This window comes from Calidris pugnax, unplaced genomic scaffold (assembly GCF_001431845.1).
Source record: "Calidris pugnax isolate Ruff unplaced genomic scaffold, ASM143184v1 scaffold18, whole genome shotgun sequence".
NCBI lineage: Eukaryota > Metazoa > Chordata > Aves > Charadriiformes > Scolopacidae > Calidris > Calidris pugnax.
Window position 1 is genome coordinate 6,697,550 of NW_015090812.1, and position 19,023 is coordinate 6,716,572.

At 40.9% G+C, this 19,023-nt stretch overlaps 1 protein-coding gene across 1 annotated transcript in view; it reads left to right on the forward strand.

The window, feature by feature from the left end:
• The window catches only part of AGBL4 (ATP/GTP binding protein-like 4), a 961,744-nt gene that overhangs the window by 848,714 nt on the left and 94,007 nt on the right, over positions 1-19,023 (forward strand). Inside the window, exon 10 of the mRNA XM_014939355.1 lies at positions 6,106-6,258. Within this exon, the coding sequence (XP_014794841.1) occupies positions 6,106-6,258 (153 nt within the window). The remainder of the gene's footprint in view (positions 1-6,105; positions 6,259-19,023) is intronic.

The window sequence follows — 19,023 nt, forward strand, 5'->3', positions numbered from 1 at the left end:
GTGAACTTTCCATGTAACCAGACCAGTAAATAATTACTTTTGAATGGCAATTGGGTTGGAGTGCTTCATTCCAAAATACAGCAGCTCTTGGAATGTCATCGAAATAATCTGAAAAATAAATGCATGAAGTGTTAAGAAGAATTGCTAGATGGCCATGCAGTTAGTGGTATATCAGTGTTTACAAGCTGTTTCTGCTGGGAAACTTAAAAGGCATTTTCAGATTGTGTAAAGGTGTCTACTGGAATTAGGAGAAGTTGGCTTTTGTACTTCATATCAGTGAGAATAAGAGTGGTTCTAAACTGGCATTTTCCCTTCTATGGAAGCAAGATGAGGAAACATATTTTTTTCTTTATTTTTTTAACCTTTAGAAGGTTTTAAAAATTGTTAAAAGACTTTTCTACTATCTCAAACCAGTACGTACTGTTAATTTCTTATGTAAATAATTGCTGTTGTTGCCATGGTGTTTACAGAGGTGAGTGGAGCAAATGGTCCATGAGATGATGAATGGAAGGAGAAAGATGTTGTCCCTATGGTTACAAAAGGGTAGTGGCACACCTTTGAAATAGTTTCTCTAATAAAGTGTGGATTACATCATCTGGAAAACTGGAGACGACTCTGTAGGACTGACTTGTCAGAGGTTATAAAGAATGGCAGAGAAAATGTTCTTGGGACTATTTGATTATTTTTTTTGGGGGGAGGGGTATGCTGGCCCTTTCAAATTTTGGGGGGAAAATGTGGAGAGAATGTAGATGTAAGAAAAGTGGCTTGGGTAAAATTGAGCTTACTGGGCATCCAAATCCAGGTGTTTCAAGAGAAGCTTGAAAATGTGAAACCATATCCGGACAGTTTGAATTCTACCTCATGTTCCCTTGTATAATAAGAAGGAGACAAGAGTTGTGCATCCCTAAAGAGCGATTCAAGGCACTGGGCAGACCTTCCTAGAGCTGAAAGTGGTGCTTTCTAGCTGAATATAGACTGCTGAATATGTGATGCTGAATGGTCAGTTTTCCTTTAATTTGCTTATTTAGCACATTGTGTTTGTGTTTTCTGGTGTGGCCATTCTCAGCACCATCACATTTAGGCGTTGCCACAATAACTAAGTGTGGGTTACAATGTGTATGACATACTGGATATATTTAACGCCTATGCAGAATTTTCTTCTGAGAGATTCTGGTCCTGAGGAAGCATCAAAGAGCCAGTGTTCTGGGAATTTCCAAATCTTTTCTGAACCAAAAAGGGCAAAGTCCTTATGCTGTGCTAACTGTGGTAAGTCCATTTGCTTCAAACAGTTGTTTAGCAGTAAGAGCATAAAGTCCGCTTGGAGGTTAATATGTTCTCTACCACTAATGACAAGCCATGGTTTTAGCCCCTTGTATAAAACATTGCAAGGAGTTTATCCCATCCCCTGTATGAAATATTGGAGTGAAGAAGGCTTTTGGACGCTCTCTCTCTAAACCAATTGCTATGCCCAAGAATTAATAAAATCCATATTGAAGTGACAGCTGGTGGACAGAGCTGGCTTCTTCCTGCATCACTTGTCTCTCTGGTGGCTCATGTTCTGGGCTCAATGCACATTTATCCTTTTATTATGGCATTTATTGATTTTTTTTCTTTATTTATTTATTAAATCTCTGTTTCCATAAGAATCATAATTGCAGTGTTCGAAATCTAACTTTGGTCATATCGTTCTTTCCTTTTGCTTTTTAATTACTGACCTTCTAAAGGCATTCAGCTAATGAAATAAAAACGCAGACAAGTGCGAATATATTTTTCTCAAAACTTTACATGGCATCATGAACCAGTTTCCAGTTTCTGTGCTACTTTGACTATTTCATATCTTGACAATATATGTGAGCTCTTATTCTTTATCTATTATTTCTTTCATTTTTCCCACTCCCTAATTTATATGTATATTTCTCAAGCTGCCAGAAACTCTAGATTGACTCGGGAGAACAGTGGAAAGTGTGTGTCACAAAGGCAGGGATTCAAATGAACTTTAGAGCAGAAATTCATTTGCTTATTTATTTATTCTGGTTTTATGTGGTAAGTGGCAAGAAGAGGCAAAGACCTTTCTTTTCAAGGGAGAGAATGTTAACTGTTATTTTCTAGGAAGTGGGGTTCAATCATTGTCTCTGTCAGTCTAGCGAGTGATTTCTGTTTTGACACACGGAGGAAAGAAAGACCAAGTCTGCCTTTGTTTTCTCCAACTCTGTGAGCTGGGTCATCCAGGTAATTACTGCTTTACTTAAGAAAGACTGTGAGAGAGAAAATCTCTGCTGCTGCTTCTAAGCACAAAGAAAAGACACTTGAGGGAATTAAATTGCATGATGATTTTTATAAGGCATCTGAATCATTTTGCATTCCACCTCTAAAGCAGAAAATGATGAGTTTAATATCATATTGTAGGATGTAACTTGTAAGTCTCTCAGAAGGCAGCTGTGGCATCCAGAGATGTTTGAGCCTGGTTATTCATTATTTTCTGCTTAAAGGCTGAAGGAAATGTGACTATAAGACTTTGAGCCACATTTAAATTTCTTCCCTTTCTTACTTGTAAATGCTACTGCGTTAGAAGCCCTAACTGGGATGGGTTCTGCTGTGTAGATACTGACAGATACCCCAGTGGTTTAACAGTTGATAGGAGTGGTTTATGTTTTAAGTGTGTTTGTATGTGCTCATGTAAATGCACACATACATTTATTAACCTCATTCTCCCATTAAAATTCTCCCTGACACAAAGAGAAACAATTTCAGAAGGTCAGCTCTCTGCTGATCTTTATGAAATTCCCATCAGTAGGTGACATTATATATTTAATAAAATGTTAATTCTGTGATCCTGCCTAAATTGCAGAAGATCAGTAATTATGTCAAAATCTTCCAGAGAACCTCCACTGAAATATGAAGCTTTATTTCCTAGCTTAAATTTGTAGTGGGGCAGTGGGTGAAACAGTTCCTTCTTATAAAGTACTTATGAATATGTATGGTTCTAAAGAGAGAGAAGAAATACCATTATTGTTCAGGAACATACTTTCTTTTTTGAAACTTTTCTGCAAACAAATTATCTACTCCTTGGTCTATTACCTGGTGCATGAGATAGCAAACTTTGAGTTTAATGTCCCAGTGACCGGGCTGTTATTGTCCATTTTAAGGCCACAATATCTTTGCGTCTGTGAATAAAGAGAATTTTTCCGTTAGGAATTCATGTGTTATATTAACAGTGCTCTGAATTATTTTGTTCTGTAATGCAGAATGCTCAAGATGTTTCCCTTTGATAAGATAATATGATGACATGAGAAGAAAAGAAAAATGAAACACTGAAATACTGTTCTGTTCCCATCCAGCAGGGTCTGGCAGTAATACATCTAATTGGCAATAACCCTAGTACTGTTTAGCAACCTGGTGGATAGTATGGACAATTGCAAATTTGGACTATATTTTGTGGGCAGGAATATGTGAAATAGAGTTTTTTATAAGTTCAGTAGGAGAGTAAGGAACATAGACCTGAAAAACCAGCGTAATAGTTATTGTGGGCTGACTTAGGAAATTACTTTTGAAATACATTGTAATGAATGACTAGATAAATGTTTTCAAACACTTCTCTGGGTGATAAGATATCTGTTGAATGTCATGGTTTCCAAATAAGGGATCTGGAAGCTTAATCTTTAGGTGAAGGTGATATCTGTGAAGGGCACTGTTCCCTCACAAATAACCAATGTAAGCAGACTATTTGAAAATCAAGAAAGATCTTCAATAAAATCTCAGCATCCCAAGAGATTACCTAAAATTCTCCAGAATGCTTTTACCAGCATTTAGGAGCATTTAGAAAACATTCTCTAGTGACACTGTGTTAGACTGGATGAGTTGATCAATTGAATACTAAGCTGAGGCTCAGGTCACCCACATTCTGCAGATGAATTTCTTGCTGGATAGCCTATGGAAAGTTATTTTAGTAATCTGTGCTTCTCTGTCCCTTTTTTTAGACACCTTCTTTTGGAAACAATTTGATAACTATGGATAAATAAGTATAGTATGACATAGCACAGATCATACAATTTATGCCACCACCTTTGTGTTAAGACATAAATTATACCAGTCTATTGTTATGTATCTCACTGTGCTTCTCAATTACTTTGTTAGTAAATGTATCCCTATAAAGAGTTCTGTCTAGGTACTATAAAATAAGTATGGCTTAGGTCACTGACTTCTATTTATATCCCTATAAAGAGTTCTGTCTAGGTCTAAGTATGGCTTAGGTCACTGACTTCTATTTGAAGGACATTCATGCTTTACAAATATCCAGTTTAACTGGATTATCTCCTCACTTCATCATCAAATCACCGTTCTGAGACTCTACAACATGTTCTGACTTATAATGATATGCCAGTGTGCATCTGATCTCATCAAATTCTGTTTCAGATGGGGAAATTATCTTATGAAAAATAATATTACTCAATCTCAGTTTTAATTTCTGTATGCTTGGAGAGGAAGAAAATCCTATGTGGTATTTCATCCTGTCAATGCTAATCTTTCTCCTCAGTGCTATATCTCCGAATAGCAGATGTGTGCTTTATTGCAGTGTTGGTCCTCTATAGCACAGCATAATGTTTTGGCAGGAGCAAACAGGTTTTTATATTAGAGTCATATACAATCAAATATTCCTTTTCCTATGAAGCATGGTCCGACATTGATATTGCACTAGCTAACGTTTTAACATAGGAGAGGCTTAATAAGATACAGTATTACTCTCTCTAGGCTGTTTAATTAAACTAAACAGTCACTGTGTATTGTACATTGGTTTTCTGCCAAGGGAAAGTAAATCTGTATCATATTAGTTTCACATACCAAATGATGTTCTCCCCCCATCAGAGACTCTCTAGGAGAGCTGACACTGCTGTCACGTGAGCTGCATAATACAAACTGTGTATTACATTGGACTGTCATGTAGCTCAGTATTCTCCAGTAGTCAGAGCAAGCTTTGTGTGCAGACAAGACACGTGGCTGGAGAGCTGTATGTTGTATTTTACTGGCCAAGGAACCTGTTAGCAATCGAGGGGCAAAGGGCTAAGCATCCTAATCCCTGTCCTGCTAACAGAGCTCTTCTCCATCCCCCTGTTCAGGCACTGAACTGGAACACTCTGCTCACCAGGAAGGTTCTTACTGAACCCAGGTGACAGGGCTGAGTTTGACACTGTCTAGTCACAGAGCACCATTTGCTCAGGACCAGAAGTTACAAGAGTTTGGGGAACCTCTCGGTATCTGCTCTGGTAGCACTTTTTAGTACTGGATGTTGCCTTCTCACTGCTGTCGATGGCACTGTAGATGGTGATCAAGGCGAACATTCACTCTTTGCTGCTGATTGCTGGAGAAGTAGTAGCACTTATATATTACATGAGGAAAAAGAGGTGTCCCTGGACTGGAGACTTGAGCAGTGTTTTCTTACATGGGGAGAGCAGGCTCTTCTGTGTTAGGGGGTCCTGTTGGTTTTTTTTGAAGCAAGAGTTGATGCAGAATCGCGTGAGAAGATACAAGTGGAGAGGCATTAAAGGCACTTGCTTTTGGGAGTTGTTCTGTTGAATTGCTCCTACAAAGCAGACTAAGACAAAACAATTTGCAGTATTTCTCCGTATAAAGTGAAAAAAACTGCACAGGAAATACTGAAGTCTTTTTTATGGAATTTTGAGCCAGTCTTTCATGGCAGAAGTGTACGTCTGCATATTGCGATATAGAATTGTGCAGAGATAGCAAAGCTATGCCCAAACAATCATTCTCTAGAACTGGAAGGTGCATATTTTTATCAGTGACACTAAGCCCTGTGTCAAAACAAAGGATAATGTTTTGCCTCCATTTCGCACAGTGTCCTGTGCTGCATACATGTTCTAGCCTTCTCAGAACAGGCAAAGAAATGTCTATGATGCTCTAGTATTGCATCTCACATGCACCCACAAAGAGGCATGAATAGCTGGACACATCTTTAGCATGGCTCTCAGGTGCTGGCACCATGATTCAAGGATGGCAGTATTGGATTTATGGGAGGCTTCACCTACATAGCACAGTTATGATTTATCTCATGCTGAATTTTTTGTTGTTGTTGTTGTTTTCCCTCAACAGAACATTAACCTGGAGTTCTATATTGACATCCATGCCCACTCCACCATGATGAATGGCTTCATGTATGGGAACATCTTTGAAGATGAGGAAAGATTTCAGCGACAGGCTGTTTTTCCCAAGCTACTCTGTCAGAATGCTGAAGACTTCTCTTACGTAAGCAGTGTTTCTCTTAATTAATTTTTTTCTAATTTATCTTTAAATGATAAATCTCTGGCTTAATTGGATTGTGTGAAGTTTAGTTTAATATGAATAGAAAGCTACTTAAAATTTTTGTCATTATTAGCTACCATCTTCCCTCTTATACTTACCTTATCCAAAAGTGGTAAGTTGTGATCTTATTTGTTGTCATTAAGCACTTAAATAGAGGCAAGTTCTTCATCTTCCATATTATAACCTTTGGTTCTGAATTATTGGAACACTTAGTTTTTACCATAAAATCTTCTGTGTTTTGATCAACTGGATCAGCTTTACTGTTTCATGGTTTATAATTATATTATACTGGCAAAATTTTATTTACTTGTACAATTTAAATAATAATAATATAGTAGCAAATAGAAGTAAAAATTATAAACTTGGAAGAAAAGGTTAGATAATTTTCCATTTACAGTTGTTACAAAGGCTTTTGAAATTCTTTGATATTGCCACAGAAAACTGTTCTGCAAGAAAATCTTCATTTGCTCAATACATGTCTTGTAACTTGGAAGAAAGTATGTATGTAGGTATGTCTGGATTTTGGAAATAAATGGTAAAGTCCTATAAATGAGTTGGAAAGGGACATATGCTTTTAGACATGCATATGTCCCTTTTTGCTTTGACTGTTATAAGGAATATTCAGAAACACATCTCAACCAAGGCAGTAACTTCTAGCCATGAGCAGTGAGGAGGGAAGGGAGTGGATGACATTTGGCAGCTATGTAATAGGAACAGGCTCAATTGAAAATTACTTTAGAATCCTGCACCAAGCAGAGAAAAGCAGAAGAACCTACTGTTTGGGCCCTGATTTTATGTCTGTTCTATTCTTAATCCTCTCTGTTATCCACTATCTGCTTCTCCAGTCTCTGCTGTCCCCTATTTGCTTATAGATCATTCTCCTGCTACTGAGAGATAAACCTAGGTCTCCTCTCAAAGATGGGGACAGCTGGGGTATGGTGCCTGCCTCTGCAGAGTTATCACAACCAGTTTATAGCAGAGGTGGTGGGTGGAGGAGGATAGGGACCCTGCAGCATTCCATGTGTTTAGCTCTAGAGGAACAAAATCAAAACCAGATACAAAAGCAGACAAGTCTGCACAGCAAAAGAAACTGTAATTGGAAAAAGGGACATTTTCATCATGGCAAGAATGCTAGCCTAAAGCTTTCTCATCAAGATGCAGGAGAAATTTTTTTTTGGTCTTGTGTTTGTACATATTGCACTGTGGAGTTTGAGTGGGAAGTGAGTATAGATATGGAGTTGTGCCACTGTTTTCTTGACAGATCTGCTCCAGCAAAAGGAGGGAGGAATTGAAACCACCTGATTACTGTCCATTTCTCTATTCTGTGGTAGTTTGTTTAATGCAAGTGAAGAAAATGTTTGGATCAGTCTCTGATTTTTCTAAGGCTAGGTAGAAGATATCCTTTCCTCTGTCTTTTCTCTTCCTAGGAGGTGGGTCTCTAGTAGATGAAACATTTCCCTTTTCTTCTTGAGATCAGCAGTGGCAGCTGGTTGGGTCATGCTTGAGAGGGTGTGTGGCTGCTGTTGGCTTCCCCTGTTGCCTTAGAGTATAGTTTAACTATTGTCTGTATGTTTGGGGGGTTTGGGAAACTGCTGCAGTGTGACAACCACTGTAAGGGCTTCTCAGAAAATTGCGCAGAGTGCAGAAGACCAAACTCCTACTAAATGAGGAGGGACATCTGTTCCCAGCTGTTTGGAACCTGGGGAAGAGGGAGTTGGGTTCAAGGAACAGCCTGTTCTTGCCCAAGAAGAACTCAGTGATTGATTTTTCTTATCTGCACCTCATTGTTTTGAAAACACATTATAGATAAGGGGGCACCTGATTTTGATCTGCACCTGATTGTTTTGAAAACACATTATAGATAAGGGGGCATTCACAGATCATAGCAATGAAAACCTGCAATTGATAGGAGTTTAGAAATTTTGTGCTCGAGTGTGGGATTTTTCTCTCTTACTGTGGGAGATTAAGTGTTCCTCTTAGCACAGGCCTCAGTTGACAAAGGGAAAATCTTTGAGAAAATGACGTAGGAAATAGAAGCCAATAGCTAAATAAACAGCACAGTCTCTTCCCTTTGACTCTCAATCTCCTTTATAGAAGCCGGCAACCAGCTATATAAGTTGGCATCCAGTGCATCACAGTTTGACCTAGGTGCTGCTGGCACTCAGTACATTGGGCTTTCAACTCGCATCCTACTGGTCTCTTGAGACCAGAAGCTTTTCCCCTGCCATCCATCCAAGCCATTCTTCTCAGGGCAGCTGAGAGGATAGAAGTGATAGAAAAGGACACAGCCACAAAGTGGCCGACGTGTGCAAAGCAAGAGGAGTGAATATTACCGGTGTCTCCAGGAGGGAAAGTCTCTGTTCTCTTGTTTTCAGCTCCAGCCATGTGGGTTATGTGCCTGGTTGGAAATATTAGGGACGCAGTTTGCTGCTCGAAAGAGAGGAAAAGGATCCAGAGCTTCCTGCATTTAAAAGCAGGGGGGAAAAAAGTGTTGAAGATTAAAAATAGTGTATGTAAATATGCCCTATTGACTGCTCAAAGGGAAGGGGGGAAGTGCATCGTTAACATCACCAGGCTGGTGTTTGAAAGTGTGGGAATGGACCACTGTTGTTACTAATTAATTTTCCAAAGCTTCAGGAGGTCTCATTTACATTGTATGCTGCTGCGGCCATTTGTTGGGATTATAATACTTCAACAGCAGCACTTCAAGTGAAAACTGGCGGCTGCATGAAGTGTTGTCCATAATTGACTAGCTCCATGTCTTCACACAGCACAGAGACAATGTTCCATTATGTTATCCATTGACAGTATCATTGAAAAGATTACTCTCCTTAAAGCATCTGTCAACCTTGATTGATTTACAAGGGACAAAGAACTGAAAAGGTTTGAAGTGCGGGTACAATTTTTGCCACCGTTTAGCATACATAATGGTTCTCCTTTGATGTCAAAAGCTCATCTTCTATTAATAATGCAGAGGGCTTTTGAATGCAGGGTACTTGTATGGAGTTCCACACTAATAACCTACTTGCTGTGAAATGGGATTCACTTTGGAGAAGCAGTCATTTGTCTGGGTTTTACATGTTCGGAATGAATCCCGACTCAAAGGGATTTCTTTCAGTGCTCTGCATGATTGCAGCTGAGCCCGGCACGGGTTAGGGAAAGCAGGCAAATCCTAGCCTGCTCCTCCAGCCGAGAATCTGGCAGAAATCACGCAGCCAGATGCAAAGGAGCATGAACAACAAGCCTAAGATGATGCGATCAAATGCCTTGTGCCGTTCTGTCTGGCAACCTTCTATTAATATACTTTAGAGTGCGTTTCATGCCTGGACTGCTTTCTTCACCTGTCATTTCCAATAGGCCTTTTTATTTAAATGACAGCATCTGAGGGAGATTGGTGATTAGAGTAGGGGATGGGAAGGGGATTTGCGCCTGCACGCCTGTTGTAGGACCGCAGGCAAGTCACCCAATGCCTCTGTACCCTGTCTGTTGAGCAGAACACTTAACCTCACAGTACTCTGGAAGTCTGACTGCGGTTTGCAGGCAAAAGTTGTGAAAGGGACCAGAAATTCTTCGTTTGTACATGACTTCAGAAAGAGAGGCTTGCCTTTGGTTTAGCTGTCAGCATGTGAAGAGGAAAGGGAAAGAAGAGCTGGGAAGTGTTGCTCCTGGTTAAATATATGAGAGATTCTTGGGCGGCTGTCTTGGGAAAAAGGAAAAATTCTGTAAGGAAAATATTTTATGTTTTCAAGGCTTAAAAAGGATATCTTTAAACACTGAGAAGTAAATATAATCTGTATGAAAGCTTTAACAGTGAGAGCTGACAAGCTCTTTTGAAAGGCTGACTCATTGGGTTTTAGGAGCAGCTGTTGACACCATGTCTGAGTCCATTACACACCAGCCATGGCTAGGAGTTGTTGCAGTATTTGGAGGGGTGTTCTTCATTTGCCCTTTCTTGTTCTGGAGAGTGGATTAGTCATAATGACCAGACACAAGCACTTGAGCATTTCAAGAACCTGCTAGTCTTAGGGGTGGCTAATTTTGACCTTTGTGACAGTATGAGAGGAGACCATCTGTTCTCTATGGTTCATTTAAAAGAAACAACCACAGCCATTCTTGGATGGCTTTATCGCTTTGTAAAGATTGCTTTTCTTTGCAGTTAAAGGATAAAGACTGGCCAGAGGTACTTGGCTGAATCCTGTTAGTTTTAATCTTGGTACTCAGAACTGGTGGTACTTGGGATACTTCCGAGTTCTCATTTCATTTTCTTGTATTCAACCTCCCAGCAGAGTATCTTCCTCAGAAATACTGTTTGTTGTTGTTTGTGTGCTGCAGTTAGCCTGATAAAAACTTGGGGTCTTGTTATGTTGGGCACTGGGCAACTGCTGAGAAAGGCCAAAACCCCAAGAGCTTCCAGTCATTTTGGGAAAGAGTGAGTGAGTGGGTGGGAAGTGACTGGCTTGAGGAAATCAGAGAATAAAACTGAGGTCTCCAAAGTGCCAGTCTGGTTTCTCTGGCAGCAGTTCCCTGTATTTTATACTATGCCATGCACTCAACAGTGAAATCTCTGAACAGCAACCCACCCAGTTTCTTTTAGGGAAACATGTAGTTAATCCTGTTGCCATCATGCTGTGACCTAAAATACATTTTTGAGATTATCATTGTCTCAGTAATATAGAATGATTTGTCCTAGTACTTTACTCTTTCTTGTGGTTATTTTTGGTTTTTTGTTTGTTTGTTTGCCTAAAATTAAGCAACTAAGGAAAATATTTTAATCTAGCTATATTTTCTATTGTTTTTCTTTTATCCACATACTCCAGGTCTGTTCCTCTCAGTTCCACAGCACCCAGCTCATCCATCCAAGCTTCCTTAGGGAAGATATGTTTCTTCCAGGAAACCTCCTCCAGTCTACCAATGGTAGCCTTGCTGGGCTGTTATCTCTTCCCCTGGCTGGGCATCTCCCTCTTAGTCTTGTGATCCCTATTACTAATCCCAGTGTGGTTTGGGCCGTGTCTGAAGGAAGTGCTGGCACAAGTCCCTGAGGGAGCAATAATGAGCAAATACCAATAATCTGTTCTGAAATACAGAGGAATCAATTTGTGTTGCATGTGGCCTGGCAGGGAAGGGGCAGTAGCGTCCCTTCCAACCTAGATAATTGTATGATTCTTAATTGCTCAAACCTAGAATTCATCCCAAAGTAAAATCTGCACTCACTTTCACCACTTTCTCCTAAGAGCCTCTCTGCTGTTTTGGCAAAAAAGACCCTTGTCCCAGAAAGGGAAAAGCTGTTGCATTCAGGTAGGTTTTGTTAACATCATGCAAACTTAACAGATCTACTCAGATGCCTCCTAAAACCTGAACACAACAAATGATCCTGCCTTCTTTTTTTGTTATCTTGTACCAGGGCATTTCCAGAAAGACAAATACAGCTATTATATGCTTTAGCACCCCTCTGAGATGCATTTCTGCTCACTGCTTCTTGGACATGTTGCTCCATAAGTTTGTTTATTTATTTATTTATTTATATATTTTTCTGGCTGGGTGAGAGGAGAGAGGAAATATATTTCTGGTGGCACAGGGAACAGATTGGTAAATCCTGTGCTTCTAAGTATTGTAGGTTTTGGTCTCACAAGAACTCTGTCCCCTGGAGAGTCGTGGCCAAATGAAACTGGTCCATAACATCGCACTAAACCAGTCCACCCCTCTTTTTATACAGAGGGTTGAGTTAACTTTTATTGCAAAGAAAAGGAAAAGGAGGGAGGGGAAAGTGTTTGAGTAAATGGATCTTGAATAAATGGATTTTCTTTCAGTACTTTCTTGCTGTGTTATTTGTGCACATAGGAGTTGACAGTCCCTTCTTCATCCCCACACAAGTAGAAATTTTGAACATCCACAGAAGAAACAAGTTTTCATAGCAATTTTATGGTGTATTTTCAAAGACCAGCATTGCTCTTACCTAATGTCAACAAGCTAGGAGCAGGTGACAGCCTCCCAGAGTAGCTCCTTTACATTGAAATGCAAGCTACCTCTCTTGGAGAGCACTGCAAATGTCACTCAGCTGGGACAAACCATGCTGTGAAGGAGGGGTAGGAAATTGGTAAAGAATTGGATACCCATCCCCCCTCCCAGGATCTCTTTATGGGTATCACCTCTTTCACTATGTGATATTTTAACATACGTAGAATATGTCTGGTTCTGAGAACTGTTCAAGAGCAGTGAGAGAGTCCAGGAGGAGTTTGAGCAATGGGCTGTACTGGATTGCTCTGGGAGCAGCATACAGCATGCTGCCCCTCCTTAAGAGGGGTTGTAATCTCCTCATTTAGACCTACAAATAGCCAAACATCTCTTTGCCACCCAGCAAACCACTTTTTCTGCAGACTATTCAAAGCAGCTGCATGCGTGATGGTTGTATTTCCCTTTCTGCTTCTCATTGTCCTAAGTTTCTGTCATTTGTATAAATGATTATGAAAGCACTCCCAGGAGACCGCACACACACTCATAAAACTATTGTAAAGAGAAGCATTGCAGGCTATTGCTAGAGGCTATTTTATTGTATATTTTGAGGAAATGTCTCGTTTTCTACTGACAAATAGGGAAGCTGAGAACTCCAGAGACACGAGTTATTTTCTAAACGGTGTGATTATTCTGTAGAGCTTAGACTAGGAAATGCCAGCTTTGGCGTCTTTGGGGAAGGATGTGCTCTGAGAAGCAGAGGTTGCTATTAGTAAAAAAAAACAGGGAGGAAAGGCAGATATTTTCTTCATTGTTGCCCTGACGTATTTGCAGATCCCTTATTTGTGTATTTCACTGATCAAGAGCTTGGGCTGGCTCTTAAAAGGGTGACAAGGTCCAGACTAATTCTCTGGCTGATGGGTTTGTGCCTGGGTTAATGTTGAGTAGGTGGCATTGTTATGTGTGGCTAAGTGCACTTCTGGTGATGGGGAGAAGCAGATTCACTGAAGAAGGAGCTGAGAGAACCTGAGGAAGTATGTCCGGGGAGACCATAAACTCGTGCATGTGTTGTGTGTGTTTGGGGTGGCAGAATCTAGAGGCAAGAGGAGCTCCAGCTGAGGTTTGCTTAGAAGATGGGGTGAAATCTCCATCCTTCTGTTGCCTTTTCTGAGTAGGTTGTGATGGGCTCATCAACTTTGTGGGGGAGCCCTCAACTGACTTTATGAAGGCCGTGGCCACCCTGCTTTGTTTGGTTGTTGTTGCAGGTTGTTGTTTAAGAGGCTCTGTCAGAAGAGCTGCTGTTTTGATTTGGATTCCAGTTGCATTAGCTGCTATGGTGGATCCAGTGAACTCACTAAGCATCTTCAGTGCTGTAGCACTCGGGGAGGTGGGAGTTGCGAGTACAGCCACTTTCAGTGCAGGTGAGGATGAATTCTGGGGAATGTGAAAAACAGGCCAAATCCCTGCCCTGGTGCTGCCAGTGTAACTGGTACAAGGAGTGGGGGCAGGCAGAGGGCTGTGGAGACCTCCATCAGTCCTGGAGCACTGTACAGAGCAGAGCATGGATATTAATGAGCAGTGAAAAGAAAAGTGCAGCTATTGTAGTTCTCACAGGTGAACAGCTGAAACCCTGAAGCATGAAACCCAGTTGCTTTTCTAACTGCAGTTTCCAAAAAGGGAGTTCCTTTGGTGGTTTGGGTTTTGAGGCATAAACTGAGAGTGTATAAAGCTCCCTCCTTCCAACCCCTCTGTTAATGACCATGCAAATATGTGTTTTTATCAGCAAATTTAAGCAGGCATGACTGAAAGACACTCAGGAGGGCTGGGGAAGGGAAAAGATCTGGTATTCCTTCACTCCACATTAAAGGGATAATGAAGCCCCTCAGGGAGCAGATGTGTGTGTGGTAGCAAAGTACCTTTAAACTGTTATTTCTCTGAGGAGGACCACACTTTAAAGCGTGACGATGTGGTGCTAGGCAGGTTGTGTTCATGGTACTCCTACACTGTGATGCTGCCTTTAAGAAAAGGTGATTGCTGTCTGCTTTCCAATGAGCAGTAGGAAGAAGGCAAAAAGAGACAGGTAGTAGAATGGTAAAAATCTCTTAGGATTTGAGGCTATTAGGTCTTCAGGTTTTGGTTTCAGGCTGTTCTCTGTCACATTCTTAGGACAGGTTAAGCTGTTTCTGATCTCCTCTGCACTCCTTGTCTCAGATTTCTGCAAATCAGATTCTTATTCGGAGAATATTCCCTTGTCAAACCCAAAGTTTGCTGCCCACCTCAGTGTTTCCTATCAGGCACAAAAGTTATGAGACAAAATGCATCAACTGCAGAGCCATCAGTGAAAATGAGCGAGCCCTTTTCACAGGAATATCAATCCAATCTGGCTGTCCCTAAGGAATCTGGAAAAACTCCAAGGTAATGGGATCCCTCTTTGAAATGATCCTGGACTTTTCAAAATCTCCTCTCCCCAAATTTCAGAAGTCACAAATAATTTTGAGATGAAATAAATTTTCTTCCTGCACGTCAGAAACACAGCAAAGCTGCAGGATAAGATGAATCAGGGGGTAGTTTTGAGCTCTGCTCTCATTTCATCATGTCTCTGCTCCCAGAATCCTTCCTCTTTGCCTACTACCCTCCTTCAGATCAGCTTTCTGCCTTTGGGATTTTCTTATTCTTTCTTCCCTTTTTTTTTTTTTTTCTTTTTTTAATAATCTCATCTACATTTCAGACGCTGGCTGCAGCTTGTTTGTAAAATAAATTGGAAGAAGGCTGCATGATAGCAGCCTCCCAAATGCCATGATTTCCAAGTCTCCAGACCCATTTGGCATGGAGTTGATAGTCTATCACAAAAAACACTAACACACATGCTTTCCAGTCTATTAAGAGAGTTAATGGAGCTGGTGAGATGTGGGTGTGAGGAGAGAGTTAAGTTGGCTTTTGAAGTGAGAAGTTTCCTCAGTGCTTCCACAGAAGTAAGGAGATAAGTTTTGCTTGTAAGGTAGCTTGATGGGCTACCAGCTGCAAGAATGGCAGGGTCAAAGCAGTGACTGCTGGGCACACCATGGCAGTAATTAGCACTGTCCATACAAGGAAAGTGAGCTGCCAGTGGCACCCCTTTTATAGCACCCTGAGGAGGGGCAAACAGAAAAGCCACAATTTGTAATAACGCTATTTACAATCTTCTGTGGCAAAGATTTCAAAGCCAGTGCATTTCTGTGCTCTCTTTCTAACTTTTGCAGACTTCAATAAAGTGTTCTAGAAAATGAGAGTGAGTTATAGCTGATACTGTAAAACTCTTCACCGAGATGGATTTGACATTGTCTGGGCTCCAGTCCATTTCCCAATGGCCTGTCTATTCTTCCTTGATGACAAGTGTGTCATTCCTTTTTTCTAGAGCACTAGCTGCTAACTTTTTTATCATCGCTTTTTTTGCTACACTGGGGCAGTGAGTTGAGGGCTCATAGAGGTCAGACCTGCTTTAGAAAAAAAGCTTGCTCTTCAGCGGTAAGAGCAGCATCAGCAGATAACTCTGGTAAGGTTGTAATTGAGTCCTGATTACACTTGGCCATTGCTGGTGCTGATAGGTGGAGAACATGAAGCAATTTGTATGCATAATCCCAGTTTACCCCAGTAGGTAAAGTGCTTATTGCTCAACTACAGAATGAGAAAAATGTGGGCAGTTTTTCTGGGGTTGGGTTTGGGTTATTTTGTTTGGTTGGTTTTGGTTTTGGGGTGGGATTTTTTTGTTCGTGTTTTTTTGTGGTTTTTTTTTTGGAATAGTTAGGCTCAGTTGTGAAATACAACTTATTTCCCAAATGGAAATGGCATAGGGTGACACAGCATATTCTTAATTATGTGTTGTAACATGAAACCATTTTCTAATTATGAATCCTCTTCGTGATTATGTCTCTTCTCTTCTCCAGGAAAGATTTCTAATATGATTCTCTGATTCTTGTGAGTGTACAGTTGAACATGTTACATCCTTTAGTAAAACACTTCCTAGACCTACATCTTCATAGACAAATGATTCCCACTCACAAATGGGAAGATCCCTTTATTCTAAAATTCAGGCGGACACCCTGTTTGTGAGGACAAATGAAACATCTGGGAAACATTCAAGTGTACACTAGAGCTCAAGCTTTTGAAGATATATGCAGTTTGCTACTTCCTTCCATGGGCACATAAACAATTGATTATGTTGCAGTAGGTGTGAACAGCTGGTAAAATCTAACGGTTGGATTTCAGGAGCTCCCTAGGCCTTGCTACATCAGAAATTCATCTTTCTCAATCTGTCAAAGCCTGTGACCAGGTTTCTGTCTGGTCGACGATTTCTCTCCTAATTACTTTCTGAGTCATTTGTACCTTGTCATTTCCTTTCTTGGTGGGTTGGAGAAACATCTTAGGATTGATCATCAGTGATGTGCAGTCTACACCCTGCTTCCCATGCTAGGAGCCTGGCAAGGTCTGACTTGCACTGTGATTATACCTTGATCCTTTTCCTACCTAATATGTTGAACAATTTCAGAAGATGACAAAGATTCATTCACCAACAAGTCTTGTATGAGAAACTACTCTTTTGTACCCTGTCCTTTTGCCCCGCCATCAGTGAAAGGTAGAACTGAAGCTCCCATCCACCACTGGCTGGACACTGAGCCTGCTTGACATTTCAGCCCCTTTTGACATCTCTTCTTCCACTGAAGAGGGGACCCAGATTTACTGGGGTTGGCCTTTTCCTTTTGTGCAAGCTGAGGTTTTCTGATGCTGTAGCAAGACAAATCCCCTGTGAAGTCACACATACATTGAGGAGGAAGTCCCATCAATGGAAGCTTCTACCACGCAGAATCACTCAGATTCCAAGTTCATCAGGACACCAAAGGGTGGCAAATTCAGCCTCAGATGTGTGAGAAATGTGCTGTTCTCCCTCTTTGTCTTTTGGAGCCACTCTTGTGAGAAATTGATACAGGCATCAGTAAACTGCCTGCCCTTACTTTGTGCATATAGACTGCTCGGGGCAAACACTGCAGGAGTTGTTAGCAGGACCATGGAGCAGTTCTGAGAAACCAAGGGTATCCCTCAGCCACATGGGAGCTTGCCTGAGCTGTTGAGCTTGACAGCCAGCTACCAGGGGGTTGAATTCGCAGAGGAGAGACACTGTGTGGTGAGTGTCCCTACCAGCCAAGAGACAAGATTGCCCTGGAGACAGGGGTTCTGGCACATTAAGAGGTCTGACCAAGAGCAGAGATTTTTTTTCTTCTTTGAGACCACTCCAGAAAGAATTTGCATGCATTTTTCTTATTTCTTTCCACAAATCTCTCTGTCTGCTGCAATGTCTGAATAAGGTCCAATTGGTTTACAAATTTCTTTGTGCTACCTGGCTGTTCACTGTCGTTCCCAACTGGTCATACAGGAGGTATTCAGCAAAGCATGGGAAGGAGGAATGAAATTTGGTAGGAAGGCCCGGGGAAGCTGCCATTAATGCCTCAGATGTAGAGAGAAGGGCAGCACACCTTGAGGTTCCCAAGTGTGTGAAATTCAGGTCTGGTTTTCTGGTGGGTTTCTTCCCACCGAAACAGGGAGAATCCTTCACCCTTCCTGCTCAGCTCTTTTAACACTGGATTCTTGTTGCTTGGCACCTCCTAATCCTGTAGATAGCTATTTGTTCACTGAATTTTCTCACACAAGCTGGGAAGCAGAGTCCTTCTGTGAGCTTCAATGTATCTGTGTATTTTAATAACGAATTACTGTTGATTTTATACAAATATCCCTATTTAAGAACTTCAAAGTCTTTGGTGTTTCCCCCCCACCCTCCAGACTTTGTACTTTTTGCTGTTGCTGTTGTTGACACTCCCATGCAATTCAGCCTTGGAGAAATAAATATTTGTTTAGCTGTTTTCCTGCTGTGCCTGCTCGGTGCATTTGCTTAATGATGACTTCAGTTCAGCTTTGCAAGGGTTTTAGGATAATAGATTCTCCCAGAAAAACAAGAGACTCCTTTGTGGACAACTTTCCCTGTGTTCTTCCCTGCTCTTGCCCCTGGCCCCTGCTGATGCTGTCCCCTTCCTCTGCCTCTTTTCCCCAGATTAGAGTTTGATTAAATAAATGTGCATGCAAAAGTCTCTTTCTTAGCCATGATAATATATGTGGCTTTTCATAGCCTTTGTTTCAGCAGTATCCATTGCCAAGATCAGCTCTGGTGAGGAGTCAAAGTTTTGCCTGTTAATTTCTCCACTCCATTTATCTTGACTTGAAACAGTGAGTAGAAGGTTGGACTCCAGCAAGTACCTGCTGCCCTTTCTTGTCATTAGTTGAATTTTCTCGAATCTGTAATTTTCTCCTTTTTGTCTAAAACATCAAATCACATTCTGGCTTATAACATTTGCTCTAGAGCCAAGCCCAAGCTGCTCTTTCAAAACATGCATGTTTTCATATATGAAAGGTTGATGTAATATTTTCTCTAACCCAGCCTTCTTGAGTCAAATCAGAGATCTTACTTTTTACTCAAGACATGAAGTTGGTCTATGTCATCAGATTTTTTTTCAAAATGAGGACAAAGTTAACCCCCCCAAAGTCTACATTTATCCACCTAAATGAAAGTTCAGCTTCTTTTTATTCCTGGAAGTGCAGAATTACCTGGCAAAGAAATGAACAGGTGATTTTACTAACGCCATTGCCATTTCAAGTAATTTTGCACAGCTGAAACTGGAACTCTTATGCTTAAAAAAAAAAAAAAAAAAAAAAAAAAAGGAGAAAAGAAAAAAA